This window comes from Culex quinquefasciatus, chromosome 3 (genome assembly GCF_015732765.1).
Source record: "Culex quinquefasciatus strain JHB chromosome 3, VPISU_Cqui_1.0_pri_paternal, whole genome shotgun sequence".
Lineage (NCBI taxonomy): Eukaryota > Metazoa > Arthropoda > Insecta > Diptera > Culicidae > Culex > Culex quinquefasciatus.
In genome coordinates this window covers 96,233,373-96,258,642 of record NC_051863.1, presented here as the reverse complement: position 1 = coordinate 96,258,642, position 25,270 = coordinate 96,233,373, and the positions used below count along the sequence as shown (strand labels likewise).

The window sequence follows — 25,270 nt, the reverse complement described above, 5'->3', positions numbered from 1 at the left end:
AACCATTTCATAAAACATTTGCATAGATATAGACCCGCCGCCGGCCTCGAAGAAATACTTGGTAATAACCCGAGCCAGCAGTTTCCTTTCATTTTCATCGAATTGCTTGTCTTTAATAACCCAGAACTTTTTTCCTTCATCCGAACTTTGACAAATGGTCTCAAGGTTCTGAAAGAAATGTGATCATAACTAAATATTCATTAAACAAAACCGTGAGTTCACTAAAAGTTCCACTCGCACTGAATCAATTATTTATTCATTCAAATGGTCAAAGCATTATTAAAATCACTTGTAATCGTATATTTGTATAGGATAACTAGATCTTTAATATCTTTTCTTTACTGATTTTCATTGTCATTACCGTAAAACAGTGTTTTTTTTTGTATTATGAAAAATACGAATTAATACAAACGAAATGGTATGAAACCATACTGATCTTGGTAGAGAAGTATTCAAAGTACCTCAAGAAGAAGTTAAACAAAATTTGAAAAGTTTTGAAAGGTATTTAACTAATAAAGGAAAACATTTAGATAATCTAAAAGTGTTATGTTTTCCTCAATGAAAATGAGTTCAAATCGGAAAAAGGATACATAATCGGATTCTTCGGACAATTTTACACAATGAACTGTTTAAATTGTTACAAGTTACAAGTTTTGATTGTAATTGAAACTGATTTCAAAAATATCTTTATATTTACAGGCAACATAGAAATTTTAAAATTATCAAACTTCAAAATTTAGAAATTTAGAATTCAAAGTTTTAAAGTTTTAACCTTCTACTGCCTAAATTTTTTTTTCGAAAATTTTTATTTTTCCCGTGTTCAGGAGGTCATTTTGTTCTACGAAAAACTTCACTTCTCTTGTTTTATGTTTTTCTTGTTTTAATTTTAGTATTTTAATTTTCATTTATCTTGTTTAGTTTATGTTTGTTTTTGGTAGTATTTGACCTATTCTAACACCTCCTATCATTACATTTTGCCTTTCTAATTTTTCATGTTTTTACAGTCACTTTTTCAATTTTTTACTTGTTTTTCACTTTTTCTGCTATAGAAAGGCACCATTATCATTTATATTGTAAACAAATGCGTCTGGGACACTACAAAAATTACTGCATACTTATTTTTACTTAAAATATAGGAAATGTTAGTAAAAAACACAGCCAAAGTTGACCCCTAAAAAAATGTCATTTTTAAAAACATTGGCAAAGTCACATAAAACAAGTAAAACTTCCAACCCTAAAGTTTTCTAAAATTTCAAGAGTTCTTCTTTCCAATGCATTTTAAAGATTGAAAATTGGTTGAAAAATGGATTTTTGGCAATTTTTCAGATCAAAGTCCGTCTAAAGGCGAAGTTAGGTTGTAGAGGGTTAAAGTTTAAAAGTTTAAAAGTTTAAAAGTTTAAAAGTTTAAAAGTTTAAAAGTTTAAAAGTTTAAAAGTTTAAAAGTTTAAAAGTTTAAAAGTTTAAAAGTTTAAAAGTTTAAAAGTTTAAAAGTTTAAAAGTTTAAAAGTTTAAAAGTTTAAAAGTTTAAAAGTTTAAAAGTTTAAAAGTTTAAAAGTTTAAAAGTTTAAAAGTTTAAAAGTTTAAAAGTTTAAAAGTTTAAAAGTTTAAAAGTTTAAAAGTTTAAAAGTTTAAAAGTTTAAAAGTTTAAAAGTTTAAAAGTTTAAAAGTTTAAAGTTTTAAAGTTTTAAAGTTTAAAAGTTTAAAAGTTTAAAAGTTTAAAAGTTTAAAAGTTTAAAAGTTTAAAAGTTTAAAAGTTTAAAAGTTTAAAAGTTTAAAAGTTTAAAAGTTTAAAAGTTTAAAAGTTTAAAAGTTTTAAAGTTTTAAAGTTTTAAAGTTTTAAAGTTTAAAAGTTTAAAAGTTTAAAAGTTTAAAAGTTTAAAAGTTTAAAAGTTTAAAAGTTTAAAAGTTTAAAAGTTTTAAAGTTTAAAAGTTTAAAAGTTTAAAAGTTTAAAAGTTTAAAAGTTTAAAAGTTTTAAAGTTTAAAAGTTTTAAAGTTTTAAAGTTTTAAAGTTTTAAAGTTTTAAAGTTTTAAAGTTTTAAAGTTTTAAAGTTTTAAAGTTTTAAAGTTTTAAAGTTTTAAAGTTTTAAAGTTTTAAAGTTTTAAAGTTTTAAAGTTTTAAAGTTTTAAAGTTTTAAAGTTTTAAAGTCTTAAAGTTTTAAAGTTTTAAAGTTTTAAAGTTTTAAAGTTTTAAAGTTTTAAAATTTTAAAGTTTTAAAGTTTTAAAGTTTTAAAGTTTTAAAGTTTTAATGTTTTAAAGTTTTGAAATTTTGAAATTTTGAAATTTTGAAATTTAAAATTATAAAATTATAAAATTTTAAAATTTTGAAATTTTGAAATTTTGAAATTTTGAAATTTTGAAATTTTGAAATTTTGAAATTTTGAAATTTTGAAATTTTGAAATTTTGAAATTTTGAAATTTTGAAATTTTGAAATTTTGAAATTTTGAAATTTTGAAATTTTGAAATTTGAAATTTTGAAATTTTGAAATTTTGAAATTTTGAAATTTTGAAATTTTGAAATTTTGAAATTTTGAAATTTGAAATTTTGAAATTTTGAAATTTTGAAGTTCTGAAATTTTGAAATTTTGAAATTTTGAAATTTTGAAATTTTGAAATTTTGAAATTTTGAAATTTTGAAATTTTGAAATTTTGAAATTTTGAAATTGAAATTTGAAATTTTGAAATTTTGAAATTTTGAAATTTTGAAATTTTGAAATTTTGAAATTTTGAAATTTTGAAATTTTGAAATTTTGAAATTTTGAAATTTTGAAATTTTGAAATTTTGAAATTTTGAAATTTTGAAATTTGAAATTTTAAAATTTTGAAATTTTGAAATTTTGAAATTTTGAAATTTTGAAATTTTGAAATTTTGAAATTTTGAAATTTTGAAATTTTGAAATTTTGAAATTTTGAAATTTTGAAATTTTGAAATTTTGAAATTTTGAAATTTTGAAATTTGAAATTTTGAAATTTTGAAATTTTGAAATTTTGAAATTTTAAAATTTTAAAATTTTGAAATTTGAAATTGAAATTTTGAAATTTTGAAATCTTGAAATTTTGAAATTTTGAAATTTTGAAATTTTGAAATTTTGAAATTTTGAAATTTTGAAATTTTGAAATTTTGAAATTTTGAAATTTTGAAATTTTGAAATTTTGAAATTTTGAAATTTTGAAATTTTGAAATTTTGAAATTTTGAAATTTTGAAATTTTGAAATTTTGAAATTTTGAAATTTTGAAATTTTGAAATTTTGAAATTTTGAAATTTTAAAACTTTGAAATTTTAAAATTTTGAAATTTTGAAATTTTGAAATTTTGAAATTTTGAAATTTTGAAATTTTGAAATTTTGAAATTTTGAAATTTTGAAATTTTAAAATTTTAAAATTTTGAAATTTTGAAATTTTGAAATTTTGAAATTTTGAAATTTTGAAATTTTGAAATTTTAAAATTTTGAAATTTTGAAATTTTGAAATTTTGAAATTTTGAAATTTTGAAATTTTGAAATTTTGAAATTTTGAAATCTTGAAATTTTGAAATTTTGAAATTTTGAAATATTGAAATTTTGAAATTTTGAAATTTTGAAATTTTGAAATTTTGAAATTTTGAAATTTTGAAATTTTGAAATTTTGAAATTTTGAAATTTTGAAATTTTGAAATTTTGAAATTTTGAAATTTGAAATTTTGAAATTTTGAAATTTTGAAATTTTGAAATTTTGAATTTTGAAATTTGAAATTTTGAAATTTAGAAATTTAGAAATTTAGAAATTTTGAAATTTTGAAATTTTGAAATTTTGAAATTTTGAAATTTTGAAATCTTGAAATTTTGAAATTTTGAAATTTTGAAATTTTGAAATTTTGAAATTTTGAAATTTTGAAATTTTGAAATTTTGAAATTTTGAAATTTTGAAATTTTGAAATTTTGAAATTTTGAAATTTTGAAATTTTGAAATTTTGAAATTTTGAAATTTTGAAATTTTGAAATTTTAAAATTTTGAAATTTTAAAATTTTGAAATTTTGAAATTTTGAAATTTTGAAATTTTGAAATTTCGAAATTATGAAATTTTGAAATTTTGAATTTTTGAAATTTTGAAATTTTAAAAATTTGAAATTTTGAAATTTTGAAATTTTGAAATTTTGAAATTTTGAAATATTGAAATTTTGAAATTTTGAAATTTTTAAACTTAAAAACAAATAATTTTGAAATTTTGAGAAATTACGATCGAATGATCTTAATCGACAACTTACGATTTACTATTGACAAATTACGATAGCAATAAACACCACGACAATCAAGAAAAGATATTAAAGTATGCCCTGTCAAAAGTACTGTGCACTTAGTTAATATTTAACTGAAAAAAATCTAAATGGCCTTAACGGTGCACATCAACCAGAGCTTTAAGGGCTAAGAGAACCAGCTGGGAGTTTTTTCAGTAAAATTGAAATATCTCGAAAACGATACATTTTTTCAACAAACCGACCGACATTTTGTAGCCAACATTCTTACGCACCTACTGGTTAAATATGAGCTTGATTGGTTAAGACTAGCCTGAGTGGTTATCTTTTTAGTAAAAGGTACTAAAACACCTTGAAAATTGCCTAATTTTCTTCCCAATTTTTATAAAAAAATGAAAGCGTTTTTGAAAAATCTAAGCTCGACAGTTTGTAGTCGAGACAATTACCTGCAATTTGATATATATAAAGTCATACTTTAGTTGTAAAATAATTGAGTGGTTATCTTTTTCCCAAAAAATATCGAAAACATAAACAAATTCGCGCAGAATTGTACTCTCTCATTTTGTCTCGAGCTCGCGTGCTGACAGTTCGTTTGCAGTGGTGCCAGAATGTTTTCTTTATATTTTTCAAAGACTTTTTAAAACTTAATAATTTTTTTATGAACTTAGAAATATCAGATAGGTTTTTTTCTGAGGTTACAGTGAGTTGGTGGTCTACGGTCTGTTGAGAAGTTCTAGGACATCTACCAACTCTACCGAGTTCAGATATGAAGGTCAACCTGATCAATGGCTACTTATATCAATTACTATGAAGTTGGAACATCTACAGGTAGCTTCAGTGAGTTACAGTGGGTAGATCCATGGTCTGTTGAATAGCTCTAGGACATCTACCAACTCTACAGAGTTCAGATATGAAGGTCAACCTGATCAATAGCTGCTTATATCAATAACTATGAAGTTGGAACATCTTCAGGTAGCTTCAGTGAGTTACAGTGGGTAGATCCATGGTCTGTTGAATAGCTCTAGGACATCTACCAACTCTACAGAGTTCAGATATGAAGGTCAACCTGATCAATGGCTGCTTATATCAATAACTATGAAGTTGGAACATCTTCAGGTAGCTTCAGTGAGTTACAGTGGGTAGATCCATGGTCGGTTGAATAGTTCTAAGACATCAACCAACTCTACGGAGTTCAGATATGAAGGTCAACCTGATCAATGGCTACTTATATCAATTACTATGAAGTTAGAACATCTTCAGGTAGCTTCAGTGAGTTACAGTGGGTAGATCCATGGTCTGTTGAATAGCTCTAAGACATCTACCAACTCTACAGAGTTCAGATATGAAGGTCAACCTGATCAATGGCTGCTTATATCAATAACTATGAAGTTGGAACATCTTCAGGTAGCTTCAGTGAGTTACAGTGGGTAGATCCATGGTCGGTTGAATAGCTCTAGGACATCTACCAACTCTACAGAGTTCAGATATGAAGGTCAACCTGATCAATGGCTGCTTATATCAATTACTATGAAGTTGGAACACCTTCAGGTAGCTTCAGTGAGTTACAGTGGGTAGATCCATGGTCTGTTGAATAGTTCTAGGACATCTACCAACTCTACAGAGTTCAGATATGAAGGTCAACCTGATCAATGGCTGCTTATATCAATAACTATGAAGTTGGAACATCTTCAGGTAGCTTCAGTGAGTTAAAGTGGGTAGATCCATGGTCTGTTGAATAGTTCTAGGACATCTACCAACTCTACGGAGTTCAGATATGAAGGTCAACCTGATCAATGGCTGATTATATCAATAACTATGAAGTTGGAACACCTTCAGGTAGCTTCAGTGACCTACACTGGGTAGATTTATGGTCTATTGAGAAGGTCTAGGACATCTACCAACTCTACGGAGTTCAGATATGAAGGTCAACCTGATCAATGGCTACTTATATCAATTACGGTGAAGATGGAATATCTTCAGGTAGCATCAGTGAGTTACAGTGGGTAGATCCATGGTCTGTTGAATAGTTCTAGGACATCTACCAACTCTACAGAGTTCAGATATGAAGGTCAACCTGATCAATGGCTACTTATATCAATTACTATGAAGTTGGAACATCTTCAGGTAGCTTCAGTGAGTTACAGTGGGTAGATCCATGGTCTGTTGAATAGCTCTAGGACATCTACCAACTGTACGGAGTTAAGATATGAAGGTCAACCTGATCAATGGTTACTTATATCAATTACTGTGAAGATGGAACATCTTCAGGTAGCATCAGTGAGTTACAGTGGGTAGATCCATGGTCTGTTGAATAGTTCTAGGACATCTACCAACTCTACGGAGTTCAGATATGAAGGTCAACCTGATCAATGGCTGATTATATCAATAACTATGAAGTTGGAACACCTTCAGGTAGCTTCAGTGACCTACACTGGGTAGATTTATGGTCTATTGAGAAGGTCTAGGACATCTACCAACTCTACGGAGTTCAGATATGAAGGTCAACCTGATCAATGGCTACTTATATCAATTACGGTGAAGATGGAACATCTTCAGGTAGCTTCAGTGAGTTACAGTGGGTAGATCCATGGTCTGTTGAATAGCTCTAGGGCATCTACCAACTCTACGGAGTTCAGAGATGAAGGTCAACCTACTCAATGGCTGCTTATATCAATAACTATGAAGTTGGAACACCTTCAGGTAGCTTCAGTGACCTACACTGGGTAGATTTATTGTCTGTTGAATAGTTCTAGGACATCTACCAACTCTACGGAGTTCAGATATGAAGGTCAATCTGATCAATGGCTGCTTATATCAATAACTATGAAGTTTGAACACCTTCAGGTAGCTTCAATGAGTTACAGTGGGTAGATCCATGGTCTGTTGAATAGTTCTAGGACATCAACAAACTCTACGGAGTTCAGATATGAAGGTTAACCTGATCAATGGCTACTTATATCAATTACTATGAAGTTGGAACATCTTCAGGTAGCTTCAGTGAGTTACAGTGGGTAGATCCATGGTCTGTTGAATAGCTCTAGGACATCTACCAACTCTACGGAGTTCAGATATGAAGGTCAACCTGATCAATGGTTACTTATATCAATTACTGTGAAGATGGAACATCTTCAGGTAGCTTCAGTGAGTTACAGTGGGTAGATCCATGGTCTGTTGAATAGCTCTAGGACATCTACCAACTCTACGGAGTTCAGATATGAAGGTCAACCTGATCAATGGCTGCTTATATCAATGACTATGAAGTTGGAATATCTTCAGGTAGCTTCAGTGAGCTTCACTGGGTAGATCTATGGTATGTTGAAAAGTTCTAGAACAACTGCTAACTTTTCGGAATTCAGAGATGAAGGTCAACCATGGCTTCCTTTATCAAGGAGTATGAAGGTGGAATGTTTCAGGTAGCTTTAGTAAGTTTTATTGGGAAGATGTGTGTTCTATTGAGAAGGTTTAGGTCATAGTTCTGAAAAAGTATCGAAAATTTGCGGCTCACTGCAATGAAAAAAAAAAATAACCTAGAACCGTAGTAAAATGTTTTACACTCGTAAATGTTGTATTATTATGTTGTACAATAATTTTGATTATGTATTAGAGCAATTCTTTACAAAATCGACGGATATTATAAAGTTGTGATTTTCATATTTTTTTTTTTGTATTGACTGAACATTGCGAGGATTTGATCTAAAAGGCATTTTGTATCTTATTAGGCCGTTGCAAATATGTTTTGAAGTTTATGTCCCTCGACTCTGGCGAAAGTCGGGGCAAACATATAAAAAAAATTGAAAAAAATAAATTACAAGCCATGGTTAAAACATTCTAATGCATTCTACGCCTGCCCATATGTTTTGCAATCTTTAGTTTTCAAAAGTTCAAAAGTTGGCATTAGCGATTTTATTGTCGAAAGTTTTGTTTTGTATTTATTTTTGAGTTTTACGATTTTACTATTCTCTCTTTTTCATAACTTACAACTTTGCTTGAGACTTTAGATCATTTAAACAATTCCTACCGAGATAGGCAGAAAATGACCAAGAAGGTTAAAATTACTTCAAATAAACCAACAAACAACGACATCCTTTCCAAGATACGGATTTTCAAATATATACATACCATTTTTGAAAGGACAATTCATGCAAAATGCTTTCGATTTTGAGAAATTCTCTACCAAACCCGGAAATGGATTTTATTTTCATTTTTTGATTTGGCTCAAACTTTGTGGGGACTTTCCTTGTGACCAAAGATGCTATTTTGTGTCATTGGTTCACCCATACAAGTCTCCATAGAATTTTGGCAGCGTCCATACAGCAACCAGAGTTCCCATATTCAACGTCTCTTAGACAATTTAATAGGAAATTTTCAGAATTTTCAAAACAAATATTTTCAGATGTGGTTACTCATGATCACTGTTTTTAAAAATCGAGAAATTTCAAATATTTCGCTAAAATCAAACTTTCGGTGGCTATATTGAAAACGGAGCCCTTATAAAAAAATATGATGTACTTTTTGATTGCGAATTCAATTTTATATAATGAATTAGGTCATTTTTTGTATAAAATTCGAATTTTTCTTAAAATCACTATTTTCCAAAAATGTATAACTCGGCGGCAATTTTTTTAACCATACTTCTCTATGACTCAAAAAATGCAGTTTTTTGTCTCCTAAAACATATCAGTTCTCGAAAATCAAATAATACATATTTTGGTACATTTAATTTTTGTGAAAAAAAATCTGCGAAATTTCCCGTGTATCAATTTTTTTTTCTCAACTATCAACAATACCTACAACTTTGCCGAAGACACCAAATTGATCAGAAAATTCACTCAAAAGATACAGATTTTTTAATATTAGTACGGACAGCTGCCAAAATTGTATGGGGTCTTGCATGGGAGAACCAATGTCACAAAATAGCATCTTTGGTCATAGCGAAGGTCTCCACAAAGTTTGAGCCAAATAAAATAATACAAAAAAGGTCGAAATCGGCTGATTTCGTAGAGAATAACTCTTTAAGGAAGCCAACTATAAATTTTCAGCCATTATTTAGATTTTCCCGATATTTCACTGATATTATCGAGAAATTTGAAAAAAAATCTGTTATTTCTTAATATGTTGTTCGAAATATATCTTTGATCTCTAATATAGCCCACAATAATAAATAGTTGAAAAATATGTTTATACCTCAGTGAGTTAAACTTTATAGAAAATAATTTTAAAAAAATCTTTATTTGGGAAACACGTTGCAAACATTTAAAAAAATATTCCAACCAAATACTGTGGAGTTAATTACGATAAAAATCGAGATCTTGAACAATGTTTGGTCTTTTACTGTATTTTCGTATTTTTGGAACAATTTATAGTTCTTGAATATTGCGATAAAAATTGAGTTCTGGAACAATGTTTTGTAATAAATTATAGTACTCGAATTCAAAACTCACAGTTTTTTTTCAGAAATATGTATCTAATACTTGCTGACACATTTTGCAACTAAAAACTGTGGGGGTCGTCACCATAAAAGATGAATTCTAGAACAATGTTTGATTTTTGTTGTATTTTATGTAATATTTTTTATTATTTGATTACTTTGAAAATGTGTTTCCAACACTTGCTGAAACATTTTGCAATCAAAAACATTGGTGGTCATTGCTTTAAAAATCAGGTTCTCGAACAATGTACGATTTTCACTGTATTTACGTATTTTTTTTAAATATTTTGTAGTACTTGAATACAAAACTTTTCAGAATATTTTAGAAATATGTAGCAAACATTTGAAAAATAAGCTCCAATAAAAAAATGTGGAGATTATTACATTTTTGTATTTTTTTGTAATATTTTGTAGTACTTGATTACAAAAATCTTCAGATTTTTTAAAAAAATATGATGCCCACATTTGAAGAAACATATTACAATTAAAGATCATTGCAATAAAAATTTAGTACTAGAACAATTTCGGATTTTTATGTATTCAGTATTCAGTACAAAACTCTTTAGATTTTTTTAGAAATATGTTCCCAACACTTGATGAAACATTTTGGAATCAAAAACTTTTGGGCTTATAAAGATAAATTCGAGTTCTAGATCAATTTCTGATTTTTAACTCTATTTTACGTTTTTTTGTAATATTTTGTTGAACTTGATTACAACACTCTTCAATTTATTTTAGGAATATTTTTCTAACACTTGAGGAAACATTTTGAATCCAAAAACATAGTCATTGCCATAAAAATCAGGTTTTCGAACAATGTACGATTTTTACTGTATTTACGTATTTTTGTAATATTTTGTAGTAATTGATTACAAAACTATTCAGATTATTTTAGAAATATGTTGCAAACATTTGAAGAAACATGCTCGAATAAAAAATATGGAAATCATCGCGATAAAAATTGGGTTCTATAACACTGTTTTGTAATAATTTATAGTACTTGAATAAAAAACTCATCAGTTTTTTTAGAAATATGTATCTAATACTTGATGAAACATTTTGCAACTAAAAGCTATGGGGGTCGTCACGTAAACAGTCGAATTCTAGAGCAATGTTTAATTTTTATTATATTTTACGTATTTTTGTTATGTTTTGTAGTATTTGAATACAAAACAGATTGCTTTTGAAATATGTTTCCAACACTTGATGAAACATTAGGCAACCAAAAACTTTGGGGGTCATTGCTATAAAAATCAATCACACACACAGTACGTACTTTAGGATTTTCACTGTATTTACGTATTTTTGTAAAATTTTGCCGGGACCGTGGTGTAGGGATAAGCGTGGTTGCCTCTCACCCAGTTGGCCTGGGTTCGATCCCAGATGACATCCCGGTCACGCCTTCCGTTGGACGGGGAAGTAAATGTTGGCCCCGGTCTAACTTGGAGGTAAGGTCGTTAGCTCAGTCCAGGTGTAGAATTCGTCTCCGTGGGTCCTGTCTCGATGGAGTCGCTGGTAGGCTGTTGAACTCATAATACAAAGGTAGTAAGTTCAAATTCCAGGGTGGATGGAAGCTAAGGTGTAAAAAGCGGTTTGCAATTGCCTCAACAACCAAGCCTTTAGACACCTAGTTTCGAGTAGGGATCTCGCAATCGAGAACGCCAAGACAATGTGAGGAGCGAACAATTTATTTATTTTTGTAAAATTTTGTAGTACTTGAATACAAAACTCTTCAGATTATTTTACAAATATGTTTCTTACACTTGAGAAAATATTTTTCATACAAAAACATTGGGGGTCATTACTATAAAAATCAGGTTCTCGAACAATGTACATTTTTTAACTGTATTTACGTATTTTTGTACAATTTGGTAGTACTTGAATACAAAACTCTTCAGATTATTTCAGAAATATGTATCTAATACTTGAGGAAACATATTTCCACTAGAAACTGTGGGGCCGTCACGATAAGAGTTGAATTCTAGAACAATGTTTGAATTTTACTGTATTTTACGTATCTTTGTAATATTTTGTAGTACTTGAATACAAAACTCTTCAGATTGCTTTAGAAATATGATTCCAACGCTTGATGAAACATTATGCAAACAAAAACATTGGGAATCATTGCTATAAAAATCAGGTTCTTGAACAATGTACGTTTTTTACTGTATTTACGTATTTTTGTAAAATGTTGTTGTACTTGAATACAAAACTCTTCAGATTATTTCAGAAATATGTATCTAATACTTGAGGAATCATTTTGCCATTAGAAACTGTGGGGGCCGTCACGATAACAGTTGAATTCTAGAACAATGTTTGAATTTTATTGAATTTTACGTATTTTTGTAATATTTTGTAGTATTTGAATACAAAACTCTTCAGATTGCTCTAACGCTTGATGAAACATTATGCAAGCAAAAACTTTGGGGGTCATTGCTATTAAAATCAAGTTCTCGAACAATGTACGATTTTTTGAAGTCCTTAAGGGCTAAGAGAAAGACCGAGCTCCGATTTTTGTCGTTTTGCGCTTACTAGATTTCGCTCTCCCCGTGCGTTGCTTTCTCTCTCTATTCTCTCTCGCCGTGTGCACCGTGCTGCCAGCAAGGCGATAGGCATACTTTTGCGTCGCATGAACGTGATACCAATAATTATGCCGTTGATTCTATATTACTTCTGATGTAAAAATCTTCAATTATTATTTCAAGAACATTGTGAAGATTTTTGTATTCCAGTACTATAAATTATTACAAAAATATGTAAATTCTTCAAAAAATCGCACATTGTTCGAGAACTTGATTTTTATAGCAATGACCCCCGATGTTTTTAGTTGCATAATGTTTCATCAAGCGTTGGAAACATATTTCAAAAGCAATTTGAAGAGTTTTGTATTCAAACACTACAAAATATTACAAAAATTCGTAAAATACAGCAAAATTCAAACATTGATCTAGAATTCAACTGTTATCGTATTACCCCCACAGTTTCTAGTTGCAAAATGTTTCATCAAGTATTAGATACATATTTCTTAAATAATCTGAAGAGTTTTGTACTCAAGTACTACAAAATTTTACAAAAATACGTAAATACAGTAAAAAACGTACATTGTTCGAGAATCTGATTTTTATAGCAATGACCCCAAAGTTTTTGGTTGAACATTGTTTCATCAAGTGTTGGAAACATATGCCAAAAGCAATCTGAAGAGTTTTATTTTCAAATACTACAAAATATTACAAAAATACGTAAAATACAGTAAAATTCCAAAATTGTTCAAGAATTCAACTGCGTAAAATACAGTAAAATTCCAAAATTGTTCAAGAATTCAACTGCTATCGTGACTACCCCCACAATTTCTAGTTGCAAAATGTTTCCTCAAGTGTTAGATACATATTCCTAAAATAATCATAAGAGTGTTGTAATCAAGTACAACAAAATATAACAAAAATACGTAAAACCAGTTAAACATCAAAATTTATCTTGAACTCGAATTTTATCGACATGAACCCCACAGTTTTGGGTTGCAAAATGTTTCATCGAGTGTTGAAACATATTTCAAAAGCAATTTGAAGCGTTTTGTTTTAAAGTACTAAAAATATTACAAAAATACGTAAAATACAGTAAAATACCATTATTGTACCAGAATCCGCCTTTCATCGAAACGACCCCCACAGTTTCTAGTTGCAAAATGTTTCATCGAGTATTAGATACATATTTCTGTAAAAACTGGAGAATTTTGTTTTCAAGTACTATAACTTACTACAAAAGATTGTTCTAGAACTCAATTTTTATCGCGATGATTTCCACAGTTTTGATTCGAGCATGTTTCTTCAAATATTTTTTTATACCAGAATTCCCCACACCAAAAGCTCATAATTCCAAAGCCCCCTGGTTATGGACGCAAACTGATTTCAGATCGAATTCAAAATGAAAATAAGGCAAAGTAATACAATAATGAGCTGACTTTACTAGGATGTGCGGTGTGTGCGACATATTTCTAAAATAATCCTAGGATGTGTTTGAAACATATTTCTAAAATAATCTGAAGAGTTTTGTATTCAAGCACCTACTACAAAGTTTTACAAAAATAAATAAATTGTTCGCTCTACAGCAGTGTTTCTCAACCAATGAGGAATTCCCCCCTGGGGGGGAATGAAGGTTCAATAGAAATTCAATGCCTTTATCTGACACATTCTTTGCAACTTTCAGTTTCTTTGATTAGTAATAACAACATATATTTTTTCTAAAAAGATAATTATTAAAGTTTCAATTTCTGATAATTTTGACATGCTTTGATGATGATTTTTTAAATATTTCTCAGGCATTTTTATTTTAAACTTTGTAAATTTTTTGTAATTTTTTTGTGACTGTTTTTTTGTTGGTTTCTACGAGATTTTTGTACACTTTTTAATAAGAACAATTTTTTGAAAAATTATTGGAAATTGAAAAAAAAAATCAAATATTATTTGAGTTCTTTACTTTTTTAGAGTAATTTGTCTTCTGCCACAGATATTTTTTTTATATTTGTACATATTTTACAATTGAATTTATTTATTGTAATTTAAACGAAAAGAAGAAAAAATGATCAAATAAACAACCAATCAATCAAATTCAAACCTGCGAAACTGTCAAAATGTCAGTAATTTTTTTTTAATAAAAAAAAAGTTTTCAAATCCTACTACAGTTTATTGCATATTTTACAATTTAATTTGTTATGAAAATTGTAATCTATTTGCAAACCTAAAAAAATGTAATTATATTTCTGCATTGATACCAATAACTTAAAAATAAAGGAGGGTGGGGGAATGAAGTTCTTGCAAATCAGTCAAGGGGGTCACTGCTACAGCATTGCCTTGGCGTTCTTGATTGCGAGATTCCTACTCGAAACTAGGTGTCCGAAGGCTTGATTGTTGAGACAATTGCAAACCTCTGTTTACACCTTACCTTCATCCACCCCGGAATTCCAACTGACGACCTTTGGATTGTAAGTCCAACTACCTACCAGCGACTCCACCGAGACAGGACCCAGGGAGACGACTCCTACACCTGGATTGAGCTAACGACCTAAACTCCAGGATAGACCGGGGCCAACATTTAATTCCCCAATCGATGGAAGGCGTGATCAGACAAATCTCGTCTCGAAAAATGCCACCGGGACCTTCTGGGATCAAACCCAGGCTGACTGAGTGAGAGGCAACCACGCTTGCCTCTACACCACGGTCCCGGCAAAATTTTACAAAAATACGTAAATACAGTGAAAATCGTACATTGTTTGAGAACTTGATTTTTATAGCAATGACCGCCAAAGTTTTTGATTGCAAAATGTTTCAATATGTCGATATCTCTGTGCTCACTTGTTCCAAGCTTGCAGGTTTTCCAATCTTGTTAGCATAAGAGAACACAGAGGCATCGAAGTATTAGAAACATATTTTTTTAAACAATCAAATACTACAAAAATACATAAGATACAACAAAAATAATACACTGATCCAGAATTAGATTTTTATCGTAACGATCCCCACAATGTTTAGTTGCAAAATGTTTCATCAAGTATTAGATACGTATTACTGAAAATAAACTGAAGAGTTTTGTATTCAAGTACTATAACTAATTACAAAGCATTGTTCTAGAATTCATTTTTTTATCGCGCTTTTCGAGTACTATAAATTGTTACAAAAATACGTAAATACTGAAAAAAATCAAACATTGTTCAAGTACTACATTTTTATCATGATGGCCTCCACAGTTTTTGGTTGGAAAATATTTATTAAAATGATTGCAACATGTTTCCCAAATAGTCTGAAGAATTTGATTTTTTTATATAGTTACTCAATGAGGTAGAAAAATATTTTTCAATTATTTATTATTGTGGGCTGGATTAGAGATCAAAGATATATTTCGAACAACTTATCAAACACGCAGAAAAATAAGGCAACATTTTCAATTAAATTCAATTAGTGTTTTTATTAGAATTTAGCAGTTTTGTTCAAGGATGTTACATTTGTAATTCAGAGATTTGGAGAACCTTTCAACTGAGATCAATTTATAAGCCTTTGCAGGGAGGGTATATATTTCTACGTTTAGATTTTTCTAGCTGAGTGCTCTTTTAAGGAAAATAAATTTTGAGAAAAAATCCTAGATCTATGTAAGGAAACATTTTGTTGATTCAAAAGTCATTATTTTTGTTGAATCAACGCTAAACGTCAAAGCATTTTTTTTTCTTCAAAACACTGAAGGACTTTTTTGGACTTGAGAAAATCTAGGTTTGTTTCAACGCAAAATTTTTGTTGATTATATTCAACAAAAAATTTGTTGAAGCAAACCTCGTACAGGCTGATTCTACAAAACATTTTTTCTAAGTGAAGAAATAACTGAGCAGGTGCGCCGACTCTTGGTACTTTTTGGCCCCTCACAATTATTCGATTCGAAATTTTGTTGAATTATTTAAGGCCGTTGCAAATATTTTGTGAAGTTTATGTTCCTCGACTCTGACCAAAGTCGAGGGGAAGGGGAGGCAAAAAAATAATAAAGTATAAAAATTTAAATTACGAGCCATGGTTTCAACATTTTGACGAAAAAACTGTTTTAAAATGCATTATACACCTGTCCAGTTGTTTTGCCATCATTAGTTTCCAAAATATCTAAGTATTGACGAAAATTTTATTTTTTTGCGAAAAATAAATATTTTGCGGTGCTGTTCATTAAAATTTCATAAAAATTCAAAACATTTTTAAACAAGCCCAATTATGCTGAATTTGATTATCAATGCAGAAAAATGCATTTTAGATTGTTTTCAGTTGATTAGACTTCTATTTTCATGGAAATTTTGAAGTTTATTGGAAAAATATTTTTTGCACCCTAATTTTTCAGAGAAATTTTGAAGGGGGGAGGGGGGGGCGACATAAACTTTGAAAAATATTTGAAACGGCCTAAATTTCTTAATTTTTTATCTAGAATTTTGAATTTTCTAGAAATTCTTGAGTTTTTAGAATTAAATATATAATTTTTTATTTCTTGATTTCTTCAAACTTCTTAAACTTAAATTTCATAATTTATTTTTTTTGTTTCTTGCATTTTTCAAATTTTACTTTGTAGCTTTCTAATTTTATTGGATTTCATTGAAAGTCTATTTTTTATTCATTTTATTTAATTACTTTATGTTGAAATTTCCTGAATTTCCTGAATATCTAAATTTGTTTTAAAATGTATCATTTAAATTTTTTATTTATTTTTTTAATTATTAGAAATTTTAGAACTAAAAAAACAAACATAATTCCTCTTTATAATGTACGCTTGAATTACCTTTTTTATTGCTAAAATTTCTTGAATTTTTTAGGTTAGTTTTTTTAATATCATGAGTTTTATGAATTATTTGTATTTTATGATATATTTAATTTTCTCAAATTTCGTCAATTCCTTGAAATGTCCTTAAATTTCATTAAATTATTTAAATTTCTTGATTCTTTCAATTTCTTCAATATATAAGCAAATAATTTTTTTTTCATAAAACTGATTTTTTTATGAAAATAGTGCTCTAATCAATACAAAACAATCTGAAATGCCCTTTCTGCATTGATTATCATATTTAGCTTGTTTGAGCTCGTATAAAAATATGTTGAACTTTTATGAAATAACAATGTTCAGCACCGCAAAAACTTTTTTTTCTTTCAAGAATAAAATTTTCGTCAATGCTTAGATATTTTGGGAACTTATGATTGCAAAATAACTTGACAGGTGTTTAATGCATTTTAAAACACTTTTTCATTCAAATGCAAAAAATTTGCCCCCCCCCCCCTCTCGACTTTGTTCAGAGTCGAAAGACATAAATTTCAAAAAATAATTGCTTCTGCCTAATTTTAATTTATCCAATTTTACTAAATGATTCGAATTTCATAAATATTTCAAACTTTAAATATTCTTAAATTTCAACAATTTCTCATAAATTTCTCATTCTCATTCTCTGAGTTTCCTAGTAATATTTATAAAATACAAAAATATGAAATCAAAATTTTATAATGTCGGTCGATTTTGTAAAGAATGTCATCTCAGAACTCCATTGAGTTGGTAGATGTCCTAGAGCTATTCAACAGACCATAGATCATAGATATTGACCATTGATATAAGCAGCCATTGATAAGGTCTTCATCTCTGAACTCCGTAGAGTTGGTAGATGTCCTAGAACTTCTCAACAGATCATAGATCTACCCAGTGTAACGCACTGAAGCTACCTGAAGATGTTCCAACTTCACAGTTATTGATATAAGCAACCATTGATCAGGTTGACCTTCATCTGTGAACTCCATAGAGTTGGTAGATGTGCTAGAACTTCTCAACAGACCATAGATCTACTCTCTGAAGCTACCTGAAGATGTTTAAACTTCACAGTTATTGATATAAGCAACTATTGATCAGGTTGACCTTCAACTCTGAACTCCGTAGAGTTGGTAGATATCCTAGAACTTCTCAACAGACCATAGATGTACTCAGTGTAACTCACTGAAGTTACCTGAAGATGTTCCAACTTCACAGTTATTGATATAAGCAACCATTGATCAGGTTGACCTTCATTTCTGAACTATATAAAGTTGGTAGATGTCCTAGAACTTCTCAACAGACCATAGATCTACTCACTGAAGCTACCTGAAGATGTTCCAACTTCACAGTTATTGATCAGGTTGACCTTCATCTCTGAACTCCATAGAGTTGGTAGATGTCCTAGAACTTCTCAACAGACCATAGATGTACTCAGTGTAACTCACTGAAGCTACCTGAAGATGTTCCAACTTCACAGTTTTTGATATGAGCAACCATTGAACAGGTTGACCTTCATCGCTGAACTCCATAGAGTTGGTAGATGTCCTAGAACTTCTCAACAGATCATAGATCTACCCAGTGTAACTCAATGAAGCTACCTGAAGATGTTCCAACTTCATAGTTATTGATAATAGCAACCATTGATCAGGTTGACCTTCATCTGTGAACTCCATAGAGTTGGTAGATGTCCTAGAACTTCTCAACAGACCATAGATCTACCCACTGTAATTTACTGAAGCTACCTGTAGATTTCCAACTTCATAGTCATTGATCAAAGCAACTATAGATCAGGTTGACCTTCATCTCTGAACTCCATAGAGTTGGTAGATGTCCTATAGCTATTCAACAGGCCATAGATCTACCCAGTGTAACTCACTGAAGCTACCTGAAAATGTTCCAACTTCACAGTTTTTGATATAAGCAACCATTGAACAGGTTGACCTTCATCGCTGGACTCCATAGAGTTGGTAGATGTCCTAGAACTTCTCAACAGATCATAGATCTACCCAGTGTAACTCAATGAAGCTACCTGAAGATGTTCCAACTTCACAGTTATTGATAATAGCAACCATTGATCAGGTTGACCTTCATCTGTGAACTCCATAGAGTTGGTAGATGTCCTAGAACTTCTCAACAGACCATAGATCTACCCACTGTAATTTACTGAAGCTACCTGTAGATTTTCCAACTTCATAGTCATTGATCAAAGCAGCTATTGATCAGGTTGACCTTCATCTCTGAACTCCATAGAGTTGGTAGATGTCCTAGAACTTATCAACAGTTCATAGATCTACTCAGTGTAACTCACTGAAGCTACCTGAAGATATTCCAAATTCACAATTATTGATATAAGCAACCATTGATCAGGTTGACCTTCATCGCTGAACTCCACAGAGTTGGTAGATGTCCTAGAACTTCTCAACAGATCATAGATCTACCCAGTGTAACTCAATGAAGCTACCTGAAGATGTGCCAACTTCATAGTCATTGATATAAGCAGCCATTGATCAGGTTGACCTTCATCTGTGAACTCCGTAGAGTTGGTAGATATCCTACTGCTATTCAACAGACCATAGATCTACCCAGTGTAACTCACTGAAGCTACCTGAAGATGTTCCAACTTCACAGTTATTGATATAAGCAACCATTGATCAGGTTGACCTTCATCTGTGAACTCCATAGAGTTGGTAGATGTCCTAGAACTTCTCAACAGACCATAGAACTACCCAGTGTAACTCACTGAAGCTACCTGAAGATGTTCCAACTTCATAGTCATTTATATAAGCAGCCATTGATCAGGTTGACCTTCATCTCTGAACTCCACAGAGTTGGTAGATGTCCTAGAGCTATTCAACAAACCATAGATCTACCCAGTGTAACTCACTGAAGCTACCTAAAGATGTTCCAACTTCATAGTTATTGAAATAAGCAACTATTGATCAGGTTGACCTTCATCTCTGAACTCCGTAGAGTTGGTAAATATCCTAGAGCTATTCAACAGACCATAGATCTACCCAGTGTAACTCACTGAAGCTACCTGAAGATGTTCCAACTTCATAGTCATTGATATAAGCAGCCATTGATCAGGTTGACCTTCATCTGTGAACTCCATAGAGTTGGTAGATGTCCTAGCACTTCTCAACAGATCATAGATCTACCCAGTGTAACTCACTGAAGCTACCTGAAGATGTTCCAACTTCATAGTCATTGATATAAGCAACCATTGATCAGGTTGACCTTCATCTGTGAACTCCATAGAGTTGGTAGATGTCCTAGAACTTCTCAACAGACCATAGATCTACCCACTGTAGTTTAATGAAGCTACCTGAAGATTTTTCCAACATCATAGTCATTGATCAAAGTAACTATTGATCAGATTGACCTTCATCTCTGAACTACATAGAGTTGGTAGATGTCCTAGAACTTCTCAACAGATCATAGATCTACCCAGTGTAACTCACTGAAGCTACCTGAAGATGTTCCAACTTCATAGTTATTGATATAAGCAACAATTGATCAGGTTGACCTTCAACTCTGAACTCCGTAGAGTTGGTAGATATCCTAGAGCAATTCAACAGACCATAGATCTACCCAGTGTAACTCACTGAAGCTACCTGAAGATGTTCCAACTTCATAGTCATTGATATAAGCAACCATTGGTCAGGTTGACCTTCATCTCTGAACTCCATAGAGTTGGTAGATGTCCTAGAACTTCTCAACAGACCGAAGATCAACCACCAACTAACTGTAGCTTCAGAAAAAAACCTACCTGAAATTTCTAAAATCATTAAAAAAAATATAATGATTTAAAAAGTCTTTAAAAAATATAAAGAAAATATTCTGGCACCACTGCAAACGAACTGTCAGCACGCGAGCTTGAAACAAAATGAGAGAGTAGAAATCTGCGCGAGTTTGTTTATGTTTCAGATATTTTTTGGGAAAAAGATAACCACTCAATTATTTTACAACTAAAGTATGGCTTTATATATATCAAATTGCAGGTAATTGTCTCGACTACAAACTGTCGAGCTTAGATTTTCCATAAAGGCTTTCATTTTTTAAAAAAGTTGGGAGGGAAATAAGGCATTTTTCAACGTGTTTTAGTACCTTTTACTAAAAAGATAACCACTCAGGCTAGACTTAACCAATCAAGCTCATATTTAACCAGTAGGTGCGTAAGAATGTTGGCTACAAAATGTCGGGTGGGTTTGTTGAGAAAATGTATCGTTTTCGAGATATTTCAATTTTACTGAAAAAACTCCCAGCTGGTTCTCTTAGCCCTTAAAGGATTCAATTCAAATATGTATAAAAAATACTTGTGAAGAGAGAACTTTTAAATTCTTCTTGCTTTTTCCTTTACTAATGGAGTACCCGCCGTCGAGCAGTTTTTGACAGTTCGCTCCATAAGAAACACATTGTAGGAAAAAGCAAAAACTTCTCGACGGCGGGTGCTCCATTAATAAATATATTATATTCTTACCGCTCGTATCGACACAGCTTTCGAGTTTGTAGCGGCGACTGGTTGAGCTGATGAAGAGGACGCCTGTTCTGCGTCAAACGCTTCGGCAAATTTTCTGCGGTCAGTCAACTGGGGCACGAGGGCCATGAGCTCCACCAAATTTTGTCGGAGATAGTTGAACTCTGCTTTAGTTGCTCCGGCAGCCTCGAAAATTTCTATTAAATGACCCAATTTATGCTGGGAAAGAAATGCCTTCGCTGCGTCATCAGCCATTTTTACGTACTGCAATAGAATGTGATATTAATTGATTTTTTTGTTAGAAATTTTCAAAAATTTCAATGAAAACTTTTTTCAAAAAAATTTCTAATAAAAATAAGGCAAACATTCAAATCGGTATAAAGAGAGTCTCTCTGAACGACCCCTAGGGTACTTTTCGAGAATTCGTAATTCGTAGGGGAACAGCATCTAATTCCAGCGTGCCTCTAATGTTGGCAGGTCAGAACTTTGACATTCAATTAAAGCTCATTAAAAGCGATTTCAGCAGAAATCGAGTGATAAATAGCTCAATAAGAAGTGAGCAAGCAAGTTTCTATCAAAAGTTTTGCAAAATTAGTTGTTTAAATAGTGAAAATCAGCAAATTGGATGGAGTTAGGAGCGAGTGCTTAACCTGCCAAAGATACGAGAATTTCCCCTAGTTTGAGTCAAGTTGTCTCCGAATTGTTGAAAGCCATTCAAAGTCAAAGTCGGAGTCGAAATCACCTGATTTTAAATACTCTTAAAGACGTACGAACACTAGGATGACAAGAAAAATGGATAATTTTGGAAAATCTCAAGAGATACCCCCTGGCTCGATTCATTCGGCAAAAATAAATAAACGTGCCGATTTTGTATGTGTGTGTGTGGTCCAATACCCGCTGGCCGGCAGCGAAATTATGAGAAAGTATAATTTGTATCAGACTTGATATATTATGCGGTGTTTGGTGTTGACAGTCCTTGCGCTGCTTCCAATGACTTTTTTCAGAATGCCATAGATCCTGGCGGTTCAATTCCGAGGTCTTTGGGCATTGTCTGGCCCTTAGGAAGACAACATATGGAATGTTAACATTAACCTTAACATGTTAACATTAAGTTGATAAATAAACTGTCCCTGAATCCGCTTTGTAAATGCCGGCCCCGATACTCTTCACGGGTGTTCCTCTCAGGAACAAGGAAATATTTTCTTTAGTGTCTTATTTCAACACTATTTTCAAAAATATTTGTTTTGTTAAGTGACTATTTTATAAAAGTATCATACTTCATGGAAACTATGTTGAAAGGATCCCTTAAGTCATTTCGTATTACTCTTCAACGCTGAATTAGACGAAATGGCTTTTAAAGTGGCCTTTCTAACACCTTGGAAAAGTAGTCAAAAACACATTTTTTAAAAGTGCATCCAAAATAGTTAAAGTTATATTTTCATCAACCAATCATCCAATGAATACCTAAATGTGTAAGCCTATGGTTTTTGGTGCATTTTAGGTGGACAATTCAGCCCCCATTCCCCTATTGATCATTGAAGTTTGTATGGTAAAATTCCCAACAAAGCATCAATTCAGGAATTTAGCAGAAGGTCTCGCCCTAAATTGTGTGATGGAGTAAAGTTTAAAGGGTATATAGGGATTATATAACAAAACACTTTTTAATTTAACAAATCTCCAAAAATAAAAATAAAACGATCAATAGCGACCTCTAAACCTTAACCGATTTGGCTCAACATTGGCCGACTGTCGAAGGGTTTCCCAAATGTCGATTTTTTATTGTAAACGTTATTAATACATCAAAGCAATTCTCTACTAAATCGGTCTTTTTTTTTTAAACTTCATCATCCCGGTACGAGAATCGAACTCACGACCACTGGATTGGAAAACCCAGCACGCCGCTGGTCGAAACCCATCCCCTACCAGTCAGTATTCCCAGTGAGCACATTTAATCTTTTAAGGGATCTGACTTTGCCGAGCCAGACAGGAATCGAACCCATCACCTACAAGGCGAAACCCGTAACCTCACGGCCACGGAAGCTCGGCGAAAGAATTTTGATTTTTTGTATTTTTTAATCCGACTGAAATTTTTTGGTGCTTTCGGAATGCCCAAAGAAGCCATTTTACATCATTAGTTTGGCCATAAAATTTTCCATACAAATTTGGCAGCTGTCCATACAAAAATGATGTATGAAAATTCAAAAATCTGTATCTTTTGAAGGAATTTTTTGATCGATTTCGTGTTTTCGGCAAAGTTGTTGGTATGGATAAGGAATACACTGAAAAATAAATATTACACGGTAAAAAAAAATTGTGATTTTTTATTTAACTTTTTGTCACTAAAACTTGATTTGCAAAAAACACTTTTTTTAATTTTTTGATATGTTTTAGAGGACATCAAATGCCAACTTTTCAGAAATTTCCAGGTTGTGCAAAAAATCTTTAACCGAGTAATTAATTTTTTCATCAATACTGATTTTTTTTCCAACAAACCGAAATATTGGTCGCAAAAATTTTTCAACTTCATATTTCGATGTAAAATCAAATTTGCAATCAAAAAGTACTTAAGTGAAATTTTGATAAAGTGCACTACTTTCAAGTTATAGCCATTTTTAGGTAACTTTTTTTGAAAATAGTCGCAGTTTTTAATTTTTTTTATATTAGTGCACATATTTTTGAATAGCTGACAAAATTTTCATATTTTGCTTTCTTGAACTTTGTTGATAAGACCCTTAGTTGCTGAGATATTGCCATGCAAATATATATATATATCAATATTACGCCCTTTTGAAATGTAAGTCTTGATTTAATTGTTTTGAAAATATTGTTTTCGAAAAGATCGAAAAATGTCACGAATGTTTCATTTTTTTAAATTGTTTATCGAACCATCAGTTGCTGAGATATCGACGTTAGAAAATGTTGTTTTTTTTTTGGGGTGACTTAGAAATCAATCGAATTAATAAAAAAAAGCAAAATATCAGCTTTCAATTTTTTTTTTCAAAAGTGGGCAAACATGTGCACTAATTTAAAAAAAACTGCGACTACTTTTAAAAAAGTTACCTAAAAATGGCTTTAACTTGAAAACGGTGCACTTTATCAAAATTTCACTAAAGTACTTTGTGATTGCAAATTTGATTTTACATCGAAAAACGAAGTTGAATAATTTTTGCGACCAATATTTCAAAAAAATAAAAATAAAAATTTTTGTTTCCTTCAAAAGATAAAGATTTTTGAATTTCCATACATTTTTGTATGGGCAGCTGCCAAATGTGTATGGAAAATTATATGGACAAACTAATAATGCAAATGGCTTCTTTGGGCATACCGAAAGCACCAAAAAAGTTTCAGTCGGATTAAAAACTACAAAAAAAAACGAATGACCGAAATCTGAGAAAACTGCTAGGTCGTTACATAAAACAAACTTTACGTACTTACCGCTAACGTTGCCCTTTGCGCCAGGAGTCCAAGTTCTTCAAACCAGTCGAATTACGACAGCTGGGAAGATTAGAACGGTGAACGGTGAGCAAGTTGGTTGTAGGCTGAATAGGGACGAGTTCAATTTCCTGGCTGAGTACGGGTGCTTCTGCCTCGCCGATGCAACGCTCGACCGGGTGTTTGACTCCGGCGATGTAACAAGATGGTGGTGTGCGCGTTCAGCCTCGCACAAGCAGGTTGTTGTTGACCTCTCCGGCGCGTTCCCTCACGTGCAGCCTCCACGAACCAGCTCGCAGATTGTTGTTCTGTCAGGCGCGTCGACCCGGATGATTGTGGGCGGGCACAGTCGGTTCCCGTGCGTTCAACGTCGGCTTCCTGCTGGTCTGGAA

At 31.4% G+C, this 25,270-nt stretch overlaps 2 protein-coding genes across 2 annotated transcripts in view; both read right to left on the bottom strand.

The window, feature by feature from the left end:
* Positions 1 to 7: 7 nt before the first annotated feature.
* On the bottom strand, positions 8 to 24,895 carry LOC119769114. The gene is made up of 4 exons (XM_038261015.1): positions 24,882 to 24,895; positions 21,450 to 21,710; positions 121 to 168; positions 8 to 85 (listed from the first exon to the last, which is right to left on the bottom strand). The coding sequence occupies exons 2-4, from the start codon at positions 21,699 to 21,701 to the stop codon at positions 8 to 10; spliced, it is 378 nt and encodes a 125-aa protein (XP_038116943.1). The 5' UTR covers positions 21,702 to 21,710; positions 24,882 to 24,895.
* LOC119769113 overlaps positions 24,888 to 25,270 on the bottom strand; it is a 46,272-nt gene continuing 45,889 nt past the window's right edge. Inside the window, exon 6 of the mRNA XM_038261014.1 lies at positions 24,888 to 25,270. Within this exon, the coding sequence (XP_038116942.1) occupies positions 25,190 to 25,270 (81 nt within the window). The 3' untranslated portion in view covers positions 24,888 to 25,189.

Excerpts from the sequence above, each read along its gene's own strand:
- LOC119769114 (XM_038261015.1), bottom strand. The coding sequence starts at position 21,701 with ATGGCTGATGACGCAGCGAAGGCATTTCTTTCCCAGCATAAATTGGGT. Across the intron at positions 169-21,449 it reads AAGCTGTGTCGATACGAGCG|AACCTTGAGACCATTTGTCA; the intron begins GTAAGAATATAA and ends CATTTCTTTCAG. Across the intron at positions 86-120 it reads ATGAAGGAAAAAAGTTCTGG|GAAACTGCTGGCTCGGGTTA; the intron begins GTTATTAAAGAC and ends TGAAAATGAAAG.